General features: G+C 42.4%; 1 protein-coding gene across 1 annotated transcript; it reads left to right on the forward strand.

The window, feature by feature from the left end:
• Positions 1–747: 747 nt before the first annotated feature.
• Positions 748–16,154, forward strand: LOC139818770 (high mobility group protein DSP1). Its single transcript, XM_071787660.1, has 6 exons — positions 748–2,232; positions 7,859–7,906; positions 9,268–9,486; positions 10,280–10,443; positions 10,841–11,015; positions 11,250–16,154. Exons 1-6 carry the CDS (start codon positions 1,540–1,542, stop codon positions 11,370–11,372), a joined length of 1,422 nt encoding a protein of 473 aa, XP_071643761.1. The 5' UTR covers positions 748–1,539; the 3' UTR covers positions 11,373–16,154.
• The last annotated feature ends 1,456 nt before the right edge of the window (positions 16,155–17,610 follow it).

Genomic DNA, 17,610 nt, shown 5'->3' on the forward strand with positions numbered 1-17,610 from the left:
GTCGGCGTGCTCATCGCGGACGTGCCGGCGTCGCTTCGCTCCGCGTTGCGTCGCGCCAAGCCGAACCGAACCGAACCGAACCAAACCAAATCGAGCCGAGTCGAGCGGACTTGCGGAGCCGTCCGTGTGCGTGTTTATAAACGCGCGGAAACAGCGGAGTACCGGCGTCCCGCGGACGCGCGTGACGCGTAACCACGCGTCGCGCCTCGCGCCTAACCGCCGCAGAGCGTCCGTTCCATTGGAAAACGCTGTTGCTGCTTCTACCGCTCCCTGACATTATATCAAGGACGCGGTGTGTACACCCGTATCCTTGCGTCGGCGCCGCCGCCGCCGCCGCCGCCACCGCCACCGCCGCCGTTGGAAGAAGGAACCACCGTCGAACAAGCGAGTTTCGCCGCGGGACGGCATAGGGGGAGATAGAGAGAGAGAGAGAGAGCGAGACGGACCCGTAGGCTAGATAGGGACAAAGAGACGGAGAAAAAGACAGAGAGAGAGAAAAAGAAGGCGCGAGAGAAAGAGAGACGGAGCGAGCGTGAGCGTTCGACGTCGTTGCTCTTCGTTGTCGATGGTGGGGAGGCAGAGGGAAAAAGAAAGAGCTAGAGGGGGAGAGAGAGAGCGCCCTCCCCTACCCACCCGCCCGCTCGCCTCCTCTGCCCGCCGCCGTACCTACTCACGGAGCTAACGAACGGTCGAGCGTAGCGTCGAGTAGACCGCATCCCAAGTATAACGTACGTACGTATATTCACGGGGAACTGAAGCTAAGCGTGCCGCGGCGTGTTCTACGCGCTGGTTACGCGTAAAGAAAAAAAAAAGAGGAAAGAGAGAAGGAAACCGGTGGAAACGTCGTTTCGCCTGCGCGCTCGCCGTTCGCGATGCGAGTAAGCGAGCACGGGCAAGCACGAGCGTTATAGTGATCGGTGTTCTTCGTAGCGGTGTTCAACCGTCACCGTCGGCCGCGGTTGAACGTGGACAGTGTCGTGCGACAGTGAGACCGCGTTTGAAACGCGTGCGTGTGGTGCGTGTCTCTCCTCTCCTCTCCTGTCCGACATCTAAGCGTTCGTACCAGCGAGTTCCCAAGTGTGCGAATGTGAGACGGATTCCGTGTACGTGCGCGAGCGAGCGAGTGAGAGAGAGAGAGAAAGAGAGAAAGAGGGAGAGAGAGAAGGAGTAATATAGAGTTTGCTGTCTGTGTGCACTGTGCGTGCACACGCGGGATGTTGCCGAGTTATGAGCGTGCGGGCGCGCGCGTGTGCGTGTGAGTACTAAAAAGAGAGAGAGCGAGTGTGTGTGTGTGAGAGAGAAAGAAAGATAGAGAAAGGGAGAAGGAGAGAAAGACTCGTAGCAAGAAAGAAAGACGGACGGGAATAGAGAGAGGGAGAGGGAAAGAGAAAGGGAACGCTAGCGCGTGCATGTGTACGTGTGCGCGCGCGTGCGAGCACGTCCTCCGTGAATTTTTCTTTTCCCTCGCTGGTGTTGTGTCACCGGCGGGTAAAACGAGAGGCTGAGGACGCTCACGGACGTACGGACGTACGTCGCGATATGTCGGAGCACCACCGCGTGGCCGGTGGCTGGGGCACCGCGAGCCCGGGTAACCGAGAGGATGCCTCCGGCGGTGCCGCCTGGTGGCCCTCCAATCTCCAGACCGAACAGCAGCAACAACAGAATCTACATCAGCATCTGATGAATCAGCAGCAGCAGCAACAACAGCAACAGCAGCAGCAGCAGCAACAGCTCGCGCAACAGCAGCAGTCGCAGCACCATCCGGACAGCGTCCGAAGTACTGCCGCCGCGGTGAACCAACAGCTCTTCTCCTACAAAATGGCCTCCAGCTTCCAGAACCCGGCCACCACCGGCGCGATATCGAGTCCGGTGTCGACATCCACGCCGGGCGGCGGCGGCGCCGCGTGCATGAGGGGTGGATACGATTACAGGCTTGGTACGGCGCCGGGTCCTGGACAAGGCGCCGCTGGCGGCGGCGGCGGCGGTGGCGGCGGCGGTGGTGGCGGCGGTGGTGCGGGTGCCGGTGGCGGCGGCGCCGCCGGCGTACCCGGCACACCTTCCGCACCGCCGCCCGGCGTACAGTGGTGGTATCCGAGCGGAGTCATGGACGCCGCCACGCAGAACAACCTGCACCAGCAGTTGCAGAACCAGCAGCAGCAACAACAACAGCAGCAGCAGCAACACCTCTCGCCCATTACCACGCAAACGTCCACGCCCCCCGTTATGTCCCCGGTATGTTACGAAGTACGAGTACGGTGCGAGTAACCATACCCTCGACAAAAAGTGTATATTCTTCCCTTTTCGCGCGCGCGAACAGTTTTTCTTTTCCCGCGTTCTCGGCAAGCGAGACCCTGCCCCGCCGCCGCCGCCGCCGTCTTCCCTCTTTCTTTAACGCCTTTGCACTTCTTTTAGGCATTTCGCAAATACCTTTTCGTTACCGGACGGTCCACCATTCAGTCTCGAATATATTTCAGTATATTCGCATAGAGATTCATAGTGACGATAGATAACGAAAAGACTAAACTCGCGGTAACTGTCGATTGTACTGTAAAATTTAAGGAACAAGTAAGAATTATCGTGTACGTGAAATATAAATGCATACAAGGATAGGAAAAGAAGCTAATAATCGTGCCGTTATCGCGCGCAAATTGAATTTTCGTCGAAGCAGTCTCGAAAAATTTAAGAAACGGCCGTCCGGTAACTGGTTGGCTTTTATGCGACGCCTTTGTACTACGTTGTAGTAGTAGATACGTAGGCCGAAACGCGACGACCTCGCTCCTCACCCCTGTCCCCCTCGTTCCCCCTCGTTCCCCCTGCTCGCTGGCCTTTCGGCCACTTTCGCGCGCTCGGCGAGCGAACGAGCGAGCGAGCGGGTGGCTATAATACGAAGACAGAGATACAGCCGGTCCGACCAGGTGGCCACGCGGCCACTTTTGACAATTTTTCCGAATGCCTAGCTCCGACGAGATACGCGGCAGAGGTTTTTTTTTTTAACGATGCTCTCTCTTTAAGCCTTAGATATCTTCGTTGGGTCCGTTAGGTACCTCAACTCTATATAATATTGATTCTGAAATTATCGTAAGATAATTTGTCTGAGAAACGCGCAAGTGAAGCGCAAAAAAACAAGGAAATTCCCAAATATAATTTCGCGTTCGCGGCACACAAGTTTTTTTTTTGCGCAGCGTATCCTTAAATAAAGTCAATGGATTTCGGGTTTCTTTCTCTGTCTCTTCGCGTTCGTCTTTCTCTCTTGTCAACGCGGCAGGAGTTTTGTCTGATTTTATCCGTCATCCCTTCCATTTCGCCATTAGTGATCGGTTGTTGTCGATTTTTCACAATTGCCGGAAAGTGCGGGTCGAGCATGTCGGTTTTCATTTGAGGGTTCAACGAATTTTGACAAAGTGGTTAGTCCGTAATTAGTGAAGTGGTGGCGTCCGATGGTTCCAGCGAGGTACACTCGCTTTACTTGTGAATTAAACTATCTCATTGTTTCTATATACATGTATATTATCTCTCCTAAATTTGTATCCTATTTGTCTAATTGTCAGTTAAAAATATCGGGTGACGAGCTTCATTACAATAAACTCGCCTCGCTGGTTTCGAAGTCTCGCGTCTCGAAGATACGTTGAGAAATTAAGATCGTTAGCTGCGATAGGCACAGGTATCGGGAGAAAAGTTGGATATATTGGGATCTTCCTTCGCGGTTGTACTTGGGATAGGCCTTTGATAGGCAACGATGAGCAGGCGATCCGGGAACGTGATTGCGATAATTGCGATAAAAGGTATATGCATGTACGTATATTCCCCCGTATTCTTCGGTGTCGTCTCATAATGTGCGTGTAAGGGCAACTCGCGAGGAAACCACGGCATATTCGCGTTGAAGTTTCGCTTATCATCCCTCGCGTTAGCAATTCTGCAGTGGAAAGAAGGGAATATTATTCGAGAGAGAGGTATATAATTTGTTTCGCGCAGTATTGATCGATTTTCACCGATCGCCGACAGCGATATAATCTCGGTAACTAAATTTTTTATTCGCGTTCATGTGAAAGGCGAGGAGGGAATTTAGAAATACGCAGAACGTGGAAACGTAATTTTTCGAAGAGCAACTTTGTGCAACGGCAAGTTAAACAACAAAAATTTTGTATATCTTGTATACAGGGTGCTTCTCGATTAACTGCGCACTTTTTAATTCTATAGATTTTTCGGTTTCGAACTGACTTTTCCCAATGTAAATTCTGTTATCTTTCCTAGACGCGAAGAAAATGCCCAAGGTTCGATAAATACTTTTCAAAGTATTCGCTCCTTTTATCATTTTCGGAAAAGGCAAACGACCGACTAATCGGTCGGCTCTTTTGTCTGCTTATGGCTCGACAAGATTGACGATTATGTGTGTGTGTGTGTGTAGATTTGGACGGAAGCGACAGAAGAGACGGAAACCTTAAGATCCTGTTATCTCGCGAACCGAAAAAGGATCCTCGACGTATCTTGTGAAGCTATTCTGTCGGATATCGAGTTACATGCGGAAAAAGCATGTTATTGCAATACACAATGCGAGCGAGCAAGCACGAGAGAAAGAGAAATAGAGAAAGAGAGAGATTCGAGTCGTCATTCAAGTATACAGTTGATAGGCCAAAGAGTGCCGCCGATTGTCATCGTTCGTATCTCAGTGTCTAGTTGATCGGGCCGGGATTTTCGCGCGTTTCGTTCTCGCGTTTCCGTCCGGACTCGCGCGCGCGGTTCTCACCCCGTCGCGTCCGTCCGTCCATCCGTACGTACGTACATCCGCCGTCCGCTATTGATTCCGGGTTTCGTGCAGCCTTCTTCATAAGTGCGTTCGCGTTCAGCGAGTCCGGCCGCGCTTGCCGCGGTTGATACCATCCCGTTTTTCTCTTCGTCTTTTCTCGTCTCGCGATTTCATTGGCGCTAAGTGTCAGGAGGATCTGTTCTTTTTTAACTCGCCCCATCCCCCTTTTTTACTCTCCGAGTAAAATAAGCGCGCATTCGGGCGTCGTGTGTGGTGGGAAAGAGGGGCGCGAGGAAGGTCGAAGGAGAGAACGCGGATAACTGCGACTGAACGGACCTCTAAAAATTTGTCAAATAAGGGGACAGAAATAATTGAATTTACTTAGATACTCCATGCTTTCCTTCGTTTTAGAATTGTTTAGCTTACGTTGATCGAGACCGTTCAAATTTAAAATTCAGATTTGGGGGATATCGGAGAAATATACATGCATATATTTACATGAGAAAGTATATACAGCGAGTGTCGGAAACAAAAAGAAATTATTTTTTTGTAATGTGAGAAAGTATAATAACTTTTGAAATGATAATGGGGTTTAATTAAAGAGTTAATTAAACAGTTCCTTTTTTTCGTAAAATTTCCATTATCTATATTATATTAACTTTTTAATTAATTACGTCGTCACGATTTATAGTTATTTGTAAAATTGCTTTTCTCTCCGAGTCTTTTCTCTCTCTAAAGAAAAAACAAATACGTCAGATTTGCTCTTGTAAGTTTTGGCACGCTTACGAAAAGCAACAACCAGTGTCAACTTTTTTTCCTTACGAATTTGATAGGAATCTGAGACCGCCATCTTCTTCTGGCAATTTCCCGATCTTGGTCATTGACAGTGATATTGAAGCCAAATTTTTTTTTTCCCCAATAGGAATATATAATCGCTGGTAATAGTGCGACGAAAGCGGAATCCTGCTCCGGAATGAATGCTACTAGACCACATATGAAAGTTCACGTATGAAAGTTCGTGATGAATGATCGGGCCGATTACGCACTTTCGAAATAATGTTTGAGAGGAGCGACGCAATTTGCGATTTCGCACGATATCTCAGCTGGAAACGCTGGAGATTTTTTGTTAAAAGTTCTATGAAGTCTAGAAAATAGGTATTTGAAGAAGATGGAATATATATATAATATACATGTCTATAACATGTCCTAAAAATAGAACCGGAATATAACTGGATCTCGATGCAGTTTTGAAAATTCCTGTCGCATTAATGAATAAAAGAACTTGTTCCGAGTTTATTTATAGAGTCCATTTATAGAGTCAAAATATATTTAATATTTACATAAAATCGCCCATAATACACTTTTTTTATATTCTTAAGAGGAACAAAGAATATATTATTTTCCACATTTTCGGTTTAAAATATATATCGAGTGCAGGATTTTGTTTTCCCCCCCAGAAATAGACTGTTCGACTTCGTACGACACTTGGGCCGACAAACGAGGAGAACGCGTGTTTCACCTTTTTCTCCCGATTTCTCACGCGCGTGATATTTTTCTTGAGATATAACATCGATTTTTCTAAGATTTATTATCCCCGCCCACGATCGCGCGGCACCGAAACTTCAGCAAACGAGAGCGTCGGAGCACAATTCACGCTTTAATTAACGAGCACGCAGTAATGATCCCCGATACGAGTACACGTGTCTCGGAGCTTACCCTACGTTTGTCGATAACTCTCTAGTAAACCGGGTAACGGCTTGTATCTGTTTGAGAGAGGTACTGTCGAGAGTCACTCTCAAGAGTCATACAAACGGACATGGGTATTGAAAAGTATACCACACGGAGTTACTTTCTTACTTACACTTTTACTCTTTTACTCTCCTTACATCCGAGAGTCGCACTCGCAGATAGATTTTAAGAGAATGCTTTGTAAGTACGATTCTCGTTTGAGTTTCGAACGTATTTTTTTCTCGAATGGCCGTAGCAGCCGTAATGTACCACGAATTTGAGAGCTTCAGAACGGTTCGCGAATGCGCGTGGCTAATATCTGATTCTGATTGTCCCGAATCTAGAATTCCTCATTAGATTACTTCAATCTCTTCACAGTGCGCGTATCGATTAAAAGAAGTTAATACAAGGAAACAAGTTTTCTATAGTGCAATATATATGTAAGGTAAATGAATAAAAACAAGACACTTGCATATTTTTCTCAAGTTAGAAACCATCAGAAAATGTGCAGAACCCTTTCGATTATTCCATACATATTTAAAATGATCTAAAATATTCCTAACATTACGATATATCAAACACGTTAAATATTCGATCGTGAGAACGTAGCGTCTTCCAATTTCTCGCCGTTATTTCCACGAGTTAATAAAAGTCCGCGGGCAAAGCGTTCGGCGATGATAAAGCTTTCCGGTGGACGAAGGAACACCTGCCGAACGAACGAGATGGCAATCGCAATCGCGGTCGCAAGCTCGAAGCTTTCTTCTCTGTTTTACTCGTTTTCTTTATCGCCGTTCGTGGAATACGCCCCGTCGCAAACATCCGACTTCCGTTTCGTGCCCGACGTTAATTTTATTTCCACCGTTGCGAGACCATATAGGAAACCATACACTCCCGGCCCCCGTAAATGCAACGCCTGCGGCCCAGGAGGCATAAATTTTTAATCCCTTGCATATCACAGCGAGGAGTGCGAGGAGGGAAGCGAGAGGGGGAAGAAATAACGCGATCGTTTTCCCGTTGCGGGATGCACCTTTGATAGTCGTATTTTTATTTAACTCCTCCGTTACTCTCTCGGACGATTCCGATGCCGTAAAAAGTAGCCCTTAAGAACGCTTATCGTCAGAATTTTGGATATTGATTAATTAATTAACAGGGGTGAGACGTAATTAATTAATTAATTAATTAAGTCAGACATATTTTATGTAATGCGATATATATTGAACCGTCCCATAAATAATGCGGGTTTCAAGAGCAAGAGAGTGACAGAGCCTGCTCGTTTACGCTTTTTAAAAACGTCGAGAGAGGAAACGCGCGCGAAAGAAGCCCGCATCACTTATGGAGCGACTCAATAACAATGTCGATTCTACATAGTAGTTATTTTGCCGGCAGATCTCACATCCGCACGTAGGTCAACTAGATTTCCGATTTTTTCTGCAGGTACGTGGTAACTATTATTATTCGCAATCCGGAGTAATAACGGTCGGTATATTGTACGTATAGCACGTGTATAATTGTGCTATATCACGTCTTACGCTTCACAAAGAGAGCCCGGAGACGTCGAGAGAGAGAGAGAAAGAGCATATCTGATCGGGTATGTCGCGTACGCTGGCGTGTATAGCATAAATATACAAACTGGTGCGTGCTTTAAAAGAATCTTAAATGGAGATTTTCTTTACGCGTTTGTCTACTGTAGATGCTTCTTGTCTGCTTTCAATTTTTTTCTGAGGCTATCAATCGCGAGTTTGAATGAGAATTTCAGTTTTTCACACGAAGACGCGCGATGACGTTCATGTGTATACACATGTGTCCAGTATTTTATTTAAAATCTACGCAAAATTGTTACGTTCAGCTGTTGTTAACGTTCAACTTTCCGCAATGATGGGGCTACGGTTGGAGCGTAATAACGATCAAACATACAACGATCTGATAATATAATAATATAATGCCGATCTATATTTGTTATTATTATTAATTACGGCATTATGTGCAATAACAACGACGTAGTAATTATGTACGTAATGATAATATACTGTACAACGTTGCACGTACGTACAATGTAATGACCATTGTTACTTGACAAAATCAAAAACGCGCGCTTGTACGGCGAGCATTGTTACGTGTGTCTCATTGTCAATGTGAGATCGCGGGCCGCAGCCGTTCATTAATTTAACACGCAAGTCGTATTACGTAAAGTGCGTAACGACACGTCTCAGTTATCGCGGATAACTTGGCTAAATTCGCTCGCGGCAATGTCTGAACGACTTAATCTTTCGCATCACGGTGTAAGAGAAAAAATGTCAATTTTTTTTTCGCGGCAGCTCGCGAAAAACGAGCTAACGGACACGCGAGAAAATTCTCTCACCACTTACGCAAATTTCTCATAATACGACGACACGGCGCATTTTACTCCGCGTATTAACATATATATCTACACGAGTTTTGCTCGATTTAAAAATAGAAAGTCTATTTTGCGACTTCAATTTTTCTCCCGAATATGTAAAAATAGATCGTTTCTATTTTTAAATTTAAATTTTTCTTTTGATGCGAAAGTCGAAGATTTTAGCACTTAAGTTTCCTTTCAATGGAAAAATGGAAGATTTCTACTTTGAGAATTTAGAGACTTTTCTTTTGTTTTCACGTCGAAATAGAGAGAAGTATTTCCGTCTCAGAAATCTCCTTTGATACAAGAGTAGAAAGTTATTGCTGCCGTTGAGACTTGTTGTTTGAAGGTGTTAACAGGTCTTTTGTTATTTGCCGCGGCAGCGTTTTGCATTGTAGACCGTTTGCTTGGATTTCAGCACCCGATACAGCAGATACCGCAAAATAATCTTCAACAAAATAACGCTCAGAGCCTGCAGCGGGACAATATGCCGAGAGGAAAGGATTCGAAGCCAAGAGGACGGATGACAGCGTATGCGTTCTTCGTCCAGACATGTCGCCAGGAGCATAAAAAGAAGCATCCCGAGGAGAAGATCGTTTTCCGGGAATTCTCCAAAAAGTGTGCAATGAGGTGGAAGGTGAGATTTTTTTTCAGCTCAAACTACTCGCTATAATTCACTACAAATCACATTTTTACAGATATTCCAGCAAACAACAAGTAATATGCATCTTACATGCGAGTTATAATTTCCTACTCAACAATGTAAATGCAGTACGACACATACTTGATGTTTGCTGGGATAATATCGTATATGTATAAAAACATATAAGAAATTTTTTATCTTAATATTATACGTAAATAAATTTGAGATATATTAATAGAGCTCCCTGCTAACGCTAGGATCAAGAGAGTCCTTGTAAGAACTAACTTAGAAGCGATCACGATACTTGGTTGGACTTTTCCGCATGTCGGTTTCACAGCCCGAGGTGCGAATGAGAGAAGCGGAATGCGTAACGTTTTGTCGAAAGTCCTGCTTGTGGACTCGCGAGAGCCACTTTGATCTTGGCCTCTGAATAAATACGTGCGCTCGATAAACGCCACGTGCAAGTACGGTATTTAAGCGCGTCGTTACGGGCCGACCCGTCCCGCCTCGTTAAGCCGTCAATCTTCATCTCGTCCAGCAGAATCAAGATTATCGATAAGTAAAACGGATCCGATACACGGCAAAAACTTCCCGCGTCGTGACGCCATCGTTAAAGAACTGTGTCTTTTAGAGTATCTATTATCCTGCGTGCACGCGACTGTGAATATGCCAGGTCGGTCGGGGAACACTTATTTTCTCAGTAACTGAACATTTTTATCGCACGTGAATATGCGAGATCAACCGTATGGAAACGCTAACGCTATACGAAATACCGTATGTGTCGTAGACTATGTCGGACATCGAGAAGAAGCGTTTCCACGAAATGGCAGAGAAGGACAAGAAGAGATACGACACGGAGATGCAGAACTATACGCCGCCTAAGGGAGAGAATAAGGGCAGGGGCAAGAAACGCAAACACATCAAGGATCACAATGCTCCCAAGAGATCGCTGTAAGCCCTCACGCTGTTTAATACATAATGTATCTCGATCTCGAGAAAAAAATTTGCTTGATTAATATTTAAACACGCAGCGAGAAAAGTTAACTTGTAAATTCGAACGGAAACAAAAGTTTAACTTTTTTTAAACCTTTATTCGCATTTTAGTGTCATTTCTGGGATATCGGCTTCCCGCAACTTTATTTCTTTAAAGTAAAGTTTTGTTTTTCAATTGTTTTTCTGAAAATTAAATTTACAGAGCAATTTCTCAAAACTACATTCACAAATTTAGATTATTTCCGAATTATACATTATAATTTTCTTTAGTCTCTATAAAAGATTGGCTTAGCATATTATCGCAGCACGAACCCTTTGAATAATAGCAGATAGATTTAATAATTAATTTCATCAGGTCTGCTTTCTTCTGGTTCTGCAACGATGAACGCGGAAAGGTCAAAATGCTGAATCCTGAATATGGCGTAGGCGATATAGCTAAGGAATTAGGCAAGAAATGGTCGGACGCAGATCCCGAAACCAAATCCAAATACGAGGCTATGGCAGAGAAGGACAAGGCTCGATACGAAAGGGTAACGTATCTAAATTTAGCACAACCTTACGCTTTTAACCATTAAGACTCCTAGCCCCGGCACTGCTATCATATAACGTCAGAAGCTATAAGTCGTGAATTTTCTTATACTACATAGTCGGAATATATTACTCTACTTTTTGCACAACTCGCAACTCGAATCTGATTGAATTAATTTACGAGATGAATGTCCAAGCGTTTTCGAAGTAAAGATGAAATATTTTTTTCCTCGCAGGAAATGACCGCGTACAAAAAGAAAATACAAAACGACGGCGCCCCGGTGGTGGGGGCCGCGCAGGCGAACCAAACTATAATAAAAAGTGACAGCGAAGAGGAATGGAAGGACGACGACGAATAGCGGATGCACGTCGAAATTTCTTCATCTATCACCCCGTGTCCTTCATCCTGAAAGCATACCTCACCTACTGTACGTACCATTGACCTTAGCGTGAGCGTACTTACACCACCATCACTAGGAAAACGAAGCAACTAACCACCAAGCAACCTACCAATCAACCAAGCTCTTCAACAATCCCTCACCAACCAACCTCCTAATTCTCTCCCCGATTATTTACGATAATGATAAAGTAATCCGCGCTAATTATGGTAATTATTTTAAAAGGAAAAACTGGTATGCATGAGTGGTGCGCGAGCGTGAGCGAGAGAGGATCATTGTGTGAGTGAACATTTGTACTTTAACATATTGATAGTAAATGATGATGTAAAGCGGCTAGTAAGATAGCGGAAGATAATGGAAGAAAAAAAAATGAAATGAGAAATCAGAATCATGAGTAAAATGCAAAAGCGGAAGAGATAAGACGTGGCAGAATGCCCAATACTTTCTCTATCCGGATGGAAGGCGCAGGGGCTCAATCATTGTTGACTTTTTGCTCTGTCGACGCTATATTACGAGCTATGTAGCTTAGTTTACTAATGACGAAACGCCGCGATAATGACGTTCTCCGTAGGGCGGGGATCGGAGATGGCTGTAGTTCTTTTTGCCATGTTCTTTCGGATTTTATCCGATCATGCGATGATTGTCCTTTTTGTGTCTTTTTCACGCATTGCCATCGGCACTGGTGAGAGAGAGAGAGAGAGCTCTCTCGGATCCTCGCTCTCGAAAGAGGCGAATCATGTCGCGTCGTTGCAAAATTAATATACTTTTTTGGGGAACTCTTTTTTTAGTTCAATTCAATTCAGTTCAGTCCAGGTCTGTTCTGTTCACTTGTTGCCAGCGTCGTTATGGCATGAACACACATACATATATATACACACGCAGACACGTACAGACAATTGTTGTATATCCTTGTACAGAGAGCTTCATTTTTTCTTTCGTATATTTTTAGCGAATCGATCATGTTGAGCGCGCGTGATGGGGCATGGGGCCGCTTTACGCATATTTGCGAATATATAATTGATTTTATCGAGGTACACACATGTCTCTTGTAGTAGCTGTAAGTACGTTTAGAATTAAGTATACGTGTATCTTAACGCAGACTTGAATTCTCCGGCGACTCTCTACGTCTTTTTTTTAAGCATGTACTATTTTTCAACATTTACACGGCGGTGTTACAAGCCACGAGCCACCACGTGATTGAGCCTTAATTACGTAGCCGATAAACGATCGCCCCGAATCGAATCGGGAGAAATTGTGTGCGAGAGAGAAAGAGAGTGCGTGTGTATGTAGCTCGCAGCTTCTCTATTAGATCATTGCATATGAGATGTCACTCTTGGAAAAAAGTAAAACTTAATAATCAGGTATATTATACTACACGTATACTAGTATACTAGGTACACGAGTATACTACACGTGCATGATTTGACTTCTTTCTTTCTTTTTCAAGTTTGTAATAAATAATTATTTAAAAATAATTATTTATAAATAATTAATCGGGAAAATTGAAAAGTTTAGCATATTATTTTTCTATTTTAAAGATATTTCAATCGGCCATATAATACTATCAATATTGTTAATGTATTAATATTACCATTATTATTAATTCTATTACTATTTTATTATAATTATATGATTTCCACATTAGTGGTATGGATTCAGATGTCACTTCTTGCTAAAGTAAGAATTAATTATAAGCATAATTTAGAAATGGTTTATTGTATAAATCACTTAGAACGAATCATGTGAGAAAAGTGAATAATTGTATGCAAAATTTCACGTCCGGAATATATAGCTGGAAATATGTATCTTTTTATATCTTTTTATCTCTTAAGTTTCCTACATTTTTGATCAGCATGATTTTGTGAACTTTTATTATACTTGTGAACTTTATTCACTTTTTATGGATTTTTTTCGAGATATATTGAACGAGTTTTCTGAATTATTGTATAAGTTATATGAATCATGTATTTTCCAAGAAATTAAAATCATTGATGTACATATGAAACCGACATTTCATGTGCAAGGGCCTAATATTAAATCAAAATCAGTAGCACGATATTTTAGCATCTCGTCGGGACAGTAACGGTGTTGCTGTGCGCGCGAATCGCTAATGCTTGTTTATCAAAACGACGACTATTGTACGAAAACGAAATTCCATTCTTTTTTTCTTATTAACATTCGCGCTGTTTCGAGGCTGCGGGCGGCCTGCAGCCAACGAAATTTTCTATCTTGTTGGAAAAAATCGATTCACGTCCGTTCTGGCGAAAACGCTTTATTAACTTCATTAATATTCGATCTCGACGATACCAGCAGAAATCATTTTTATTTCGTCGTTTCTATTCAAGACTTACGGTCGCAGGAGCGTTATAATAAAAGCGGATGGCATGACGAATTTTAACACTTTGCCGACCGTTCGGGTAGACCCGTTTCATGATCCATGATCCATTGAACGATCAAATGGATAGACTTATCTGTTTTGCTGTTCTTCTATGATTCTTAATTGGTTCGCAGAAGTATTAAGAGAATTAAATTGTAAGAGGAAGAAAAGGAGTATTTTTTCAAAGACCGATGCAGGTCATAAAAACTGCACAGCCCGACTTATTTAGGGCTCCATAACTTGATTGGCAAAGGTATTACACATTCGTCCTGCCGTAATATCGAAATCAATGTGCAACTTTTATGCGATCGTAGTTTTAACGGCGAATTTCTTTTCCATTCTTCTCTCTCTCTCTCTCTCTCTTTCTCTCTCTGTTTTTTCTCTTAGCCCGACACTGAAGTGGTCCCTGCCCCTTGCCATCGCCATTCTCCCTCTCACATTCGTTTTTAACTCACTGGAAGAAATAAAAAAAAAGTAGTAAAAGGGTAATACGTTCAAATCTCTCGTCTTGAGACTCACGTGAATGATATAATAACCGCCGTTTCCTTCGTTAAATCATATTCCCGGGAGTAAATCGGATTAAATAGGAGATAAGCTCCCCGCGAAGAAAAGGCGTTTTTTCTGTCTTGTACTGCCTCGAGTCATCTGGTGTACAGCAGGCTGTATTATAATAAATTATTGTGGTTTCTTGTAATATTAACATTCCTAGATCCTATAGCGTGTACAGTGCATTCTTAATCACATTCGGGATTTAGAGAGGGGACCGAGAGGAGCCGGACCCGGTTAACAAGTAAAAAGTAACGAAAGAACGATGGAAAGACAGGATAAGAAAAATAAATACAAATAGGATCTCGCTAGTTTCTTCTTATGCGTCGTTGAATAACGCGAGATGGGTATACATGTAAACGTATGAGGAAAAATATATATGTATATATATAGTATTATATGTTTATATGTACATTTACGCTCGTGTGTATCTACTATATAAATTCTTAGAGGCTTTCTTATGATTGGAACCGACTGACACACTCGCACCCTTGATACACATTCGGCCCGAAACGGAAAAACTTATCGTCACTTTTTCTCAAAGACGTTTAAAAAAATCTCTTTGTCCCTCCCCCGCCGCCCCTTCCCTTTCCCTCCTTTCCCCCAGAGCACATTGTCTCGCATTGTCGACGTAAAACGGAACAAACAAAAAAAAAAAAAAAAAGAGACAGTAAAAGATACGGATTTCTAACGATTGATCACGACGAGCAGAACGTGACGAAAAAAGGGAACCTGTTTTCTTAGAGGGAGTTAGAGGACGCGGATGACAAACGACTGTAAAATATCAAATTGTAATATTTTAATACTGATTTGCAGATGTGCATAATTTTAACATATAGCTGGTTATAAAAGGGAAAAAAAAAAAGAAAAGAGGTGAGCGCGGATTGTAACTGATGCTGATATTGCGTGAGACACGGTGTGTATCCGTGTCGATGGAGAAGAACAATTGAACGAATAAAGAGGGAGGAAAAAATGATGGGAAAAGGAAGCAAGGGAAAAAGATGGAAGAAGCGGAATATCTCTCGAGAAGGATCATGACATGAATTTCCTGTGTTGTACTGCTAGGGGAGTTATGATAGTTACACGAGAAGAAATGTTTGTTTTGTATATCTCTTAGGGATAAATAAACTTTTCAAAAAATACATCTCATCTAACTTCTCAGAAACATCATCGAATCTTTCTCTGTCTCTCTCTCTCTCTCGACGACGGCTTTTCCTTCTTCGTGACTTCGGTCCCCGAACGAATTTAATCGGAGAAATGTACAGGCTATCGTTTGCTGCTCGATTTGTATTAATTCGAAAGTATTCGAAATTACGTGCGACACATAATCTTCAACAGAATAGTATCATTTACTTCGCCAGATGATAATTAACACAATTAAGAATTTCGCATGATGAATGTAATTATTTGATTAAGATGCTAATGTATAAGCATCTAAAATCACATCTATTTTAACTATTTTAAGAACGACCAGAATCTTTGGTCGAAACGCGGTGACGATTTGTGACGAAAAAGATTATAATCGTTGCCACGATTATAATCATTGCCAGTATATAGTTGATTAAAATTCTTAATTGTGATAATCTTCAACGTTTATTGTGCTGCATGGGGAACGAAGGGAGAGAAATTCTCGTAAACTTTGCATCTGGGGATAATTCAAGTGAATTAATTTCATGCGACGTGTACTTAATCGACTTGAATTTAAATCGAACAATATAAATTTAATAATTTTTAAGCGTCTCATTGAGCACACGTGGATTGTGCAAAAATCGTGAGCTATGTAAATTCTATAATTGTAACATAAATGGAATGGAATCAGATTGCGACGTTCGATTATTTTATTCCAGAAACGCGAAAAAAATGGGGATCAATCAAATTTTATTTGTTTCGAATTGGTGGGGACTTTAACCGTCGGTTAAGGCCATTGCACGTAACAAAGTTTTAGTTATAATCGTAAGGCCATAAGAAAATAGACCACGCACACTCGATTATTCTTCGAGCTCAAGGAGAATAATCGACTGTGAGTGGTCTATTTTCTTACGGCCTTACGATTATGACAACTTTGTTACGTGCAATGGCCTTTAAGCTAACCGTGGTTGGTGAAAATGGCCGCGTTCAGCAGACACAACTGTTGAGTTTGTCTTATCAACACAATACGTTGATTGGTTGGTTCTAAAAGTAAGAGCCAATCATGTTCGAATGCTACTGAGCAGCTTAGTCTGCTGAACGCGCCCATTGGCCCTCAGTCTAGAACGGGCACAAGTTTCCACGTGGTCTCCAGTCCCCACGTGGTCTCCAGTACCCACCAGTGGCCACCAGTATGGTACCCTGTGCTTGCACTGCTCGCAGGTTCGCTTCGCAGTTCGCAGCACCCGCAGTCTGGTATGTACGTTATATAGAAGTCTGTAGAAGTGTGTACTCACCACGTGTTCCCGCATGTTCTCGCTTTCTTGTTTTTTTTTTTATACAGAAAAAAATCAAACCCGCTTTACATAAACAATTGGTGAGTATAAAATCGATTAATTTTTCCGATTAATTTTTAATTCAGCTTCCGTCAAAGTTTCGATCATAATTTTCTTTATTCGCTATATTCATATATATGTTTGACTTAATCGCTATTGCATATATTGATATATTTTAAAATATATTAGTGATAAAAAAATATACAATATTCTTAAAAAATATTAGTTACTTAGAAAAGTTAAACGTAAGTACAACGATGAGTAATTTTTGCAATTTTTCTCGTTCCTTCTTTGGTACTCACGTGGTGATAAATAAACACAGAGAGCACGTGCTCACGATATCTCAGATTTAGAAAGAAATATTTCCATATTTTATTTAAATTATTTAAAGGAACTTTTTTCTTTAAAATATTTAATTAATAATGATATACATTAAAATCTAATTTTACTTTGGAAAAAAAAGAACATGTGCTTGTAATATTTTAAATGCAAAGAAAACTTTCTTTATTTTGTAAGAAAATTGTAAGAAACTGTTCTATTTCTTAAAGAATTTTGATTATTTAAAAATGATACGCTGCCGCCTTTATACGCTAGCTGCGTACCGCAGGGAGGGCGACGAAAGCGCTATCTGGGCGGCACAATTCTACAACTTTTGGGTCTTTTCGTCGCTCCCTGAGGTACGCAGCTAGCGTATATGCTTTTCATAACTCTACGAAGCTAGCCGACAGAAATTACTAAAGCTGGTATTCATAGTCTTCAAGATCGTCTTAAGTAATGTCTTAAGACGCTAATACGGCTCTGTGATTGGTTTATG

The sequence above is a fragment of the Temnothorax longispinosus genome, chromosome 9 (genome assembly GCF_030848805.1).
Source record: "Temnothorax longispinosus isolate EJ_2023e chromosome 9, Tlon_JGU_v1, whole genome shotgun sequence".
In the NCBI taxonomy this organism is placed as follows: domain Eukaryota; kingdom Metazoa; phylum Arthropoda; class Insecta; order Hymenoptera; family Formicidae; genus Temnothorax; species Temnothorax longispinosus.

Coding starts and splice junctions, on each gene's coding strand:
- LOC139818770 (XM_071787660.1), top strand. CDS start 1,540: ATGTCGGAGCACCACCGCGTGGCCGGTGGCTGGGGCACCGCGAGCCCG. Junction 9,487..10,279: donor AGTGTGCAATGAGGTGGAAG/GTGAGATTTTTT, acceptor TATGTGTCGTAG/ACTATGTCGGACATCGAGAA. Junction 10,444..10,840: donor AATGCTCCCAAGAGATCGCT/GTAAGCCCTCAC, acceptor TAATTTCATCAG/GTCTGCTTTCTTCTGGTTCT.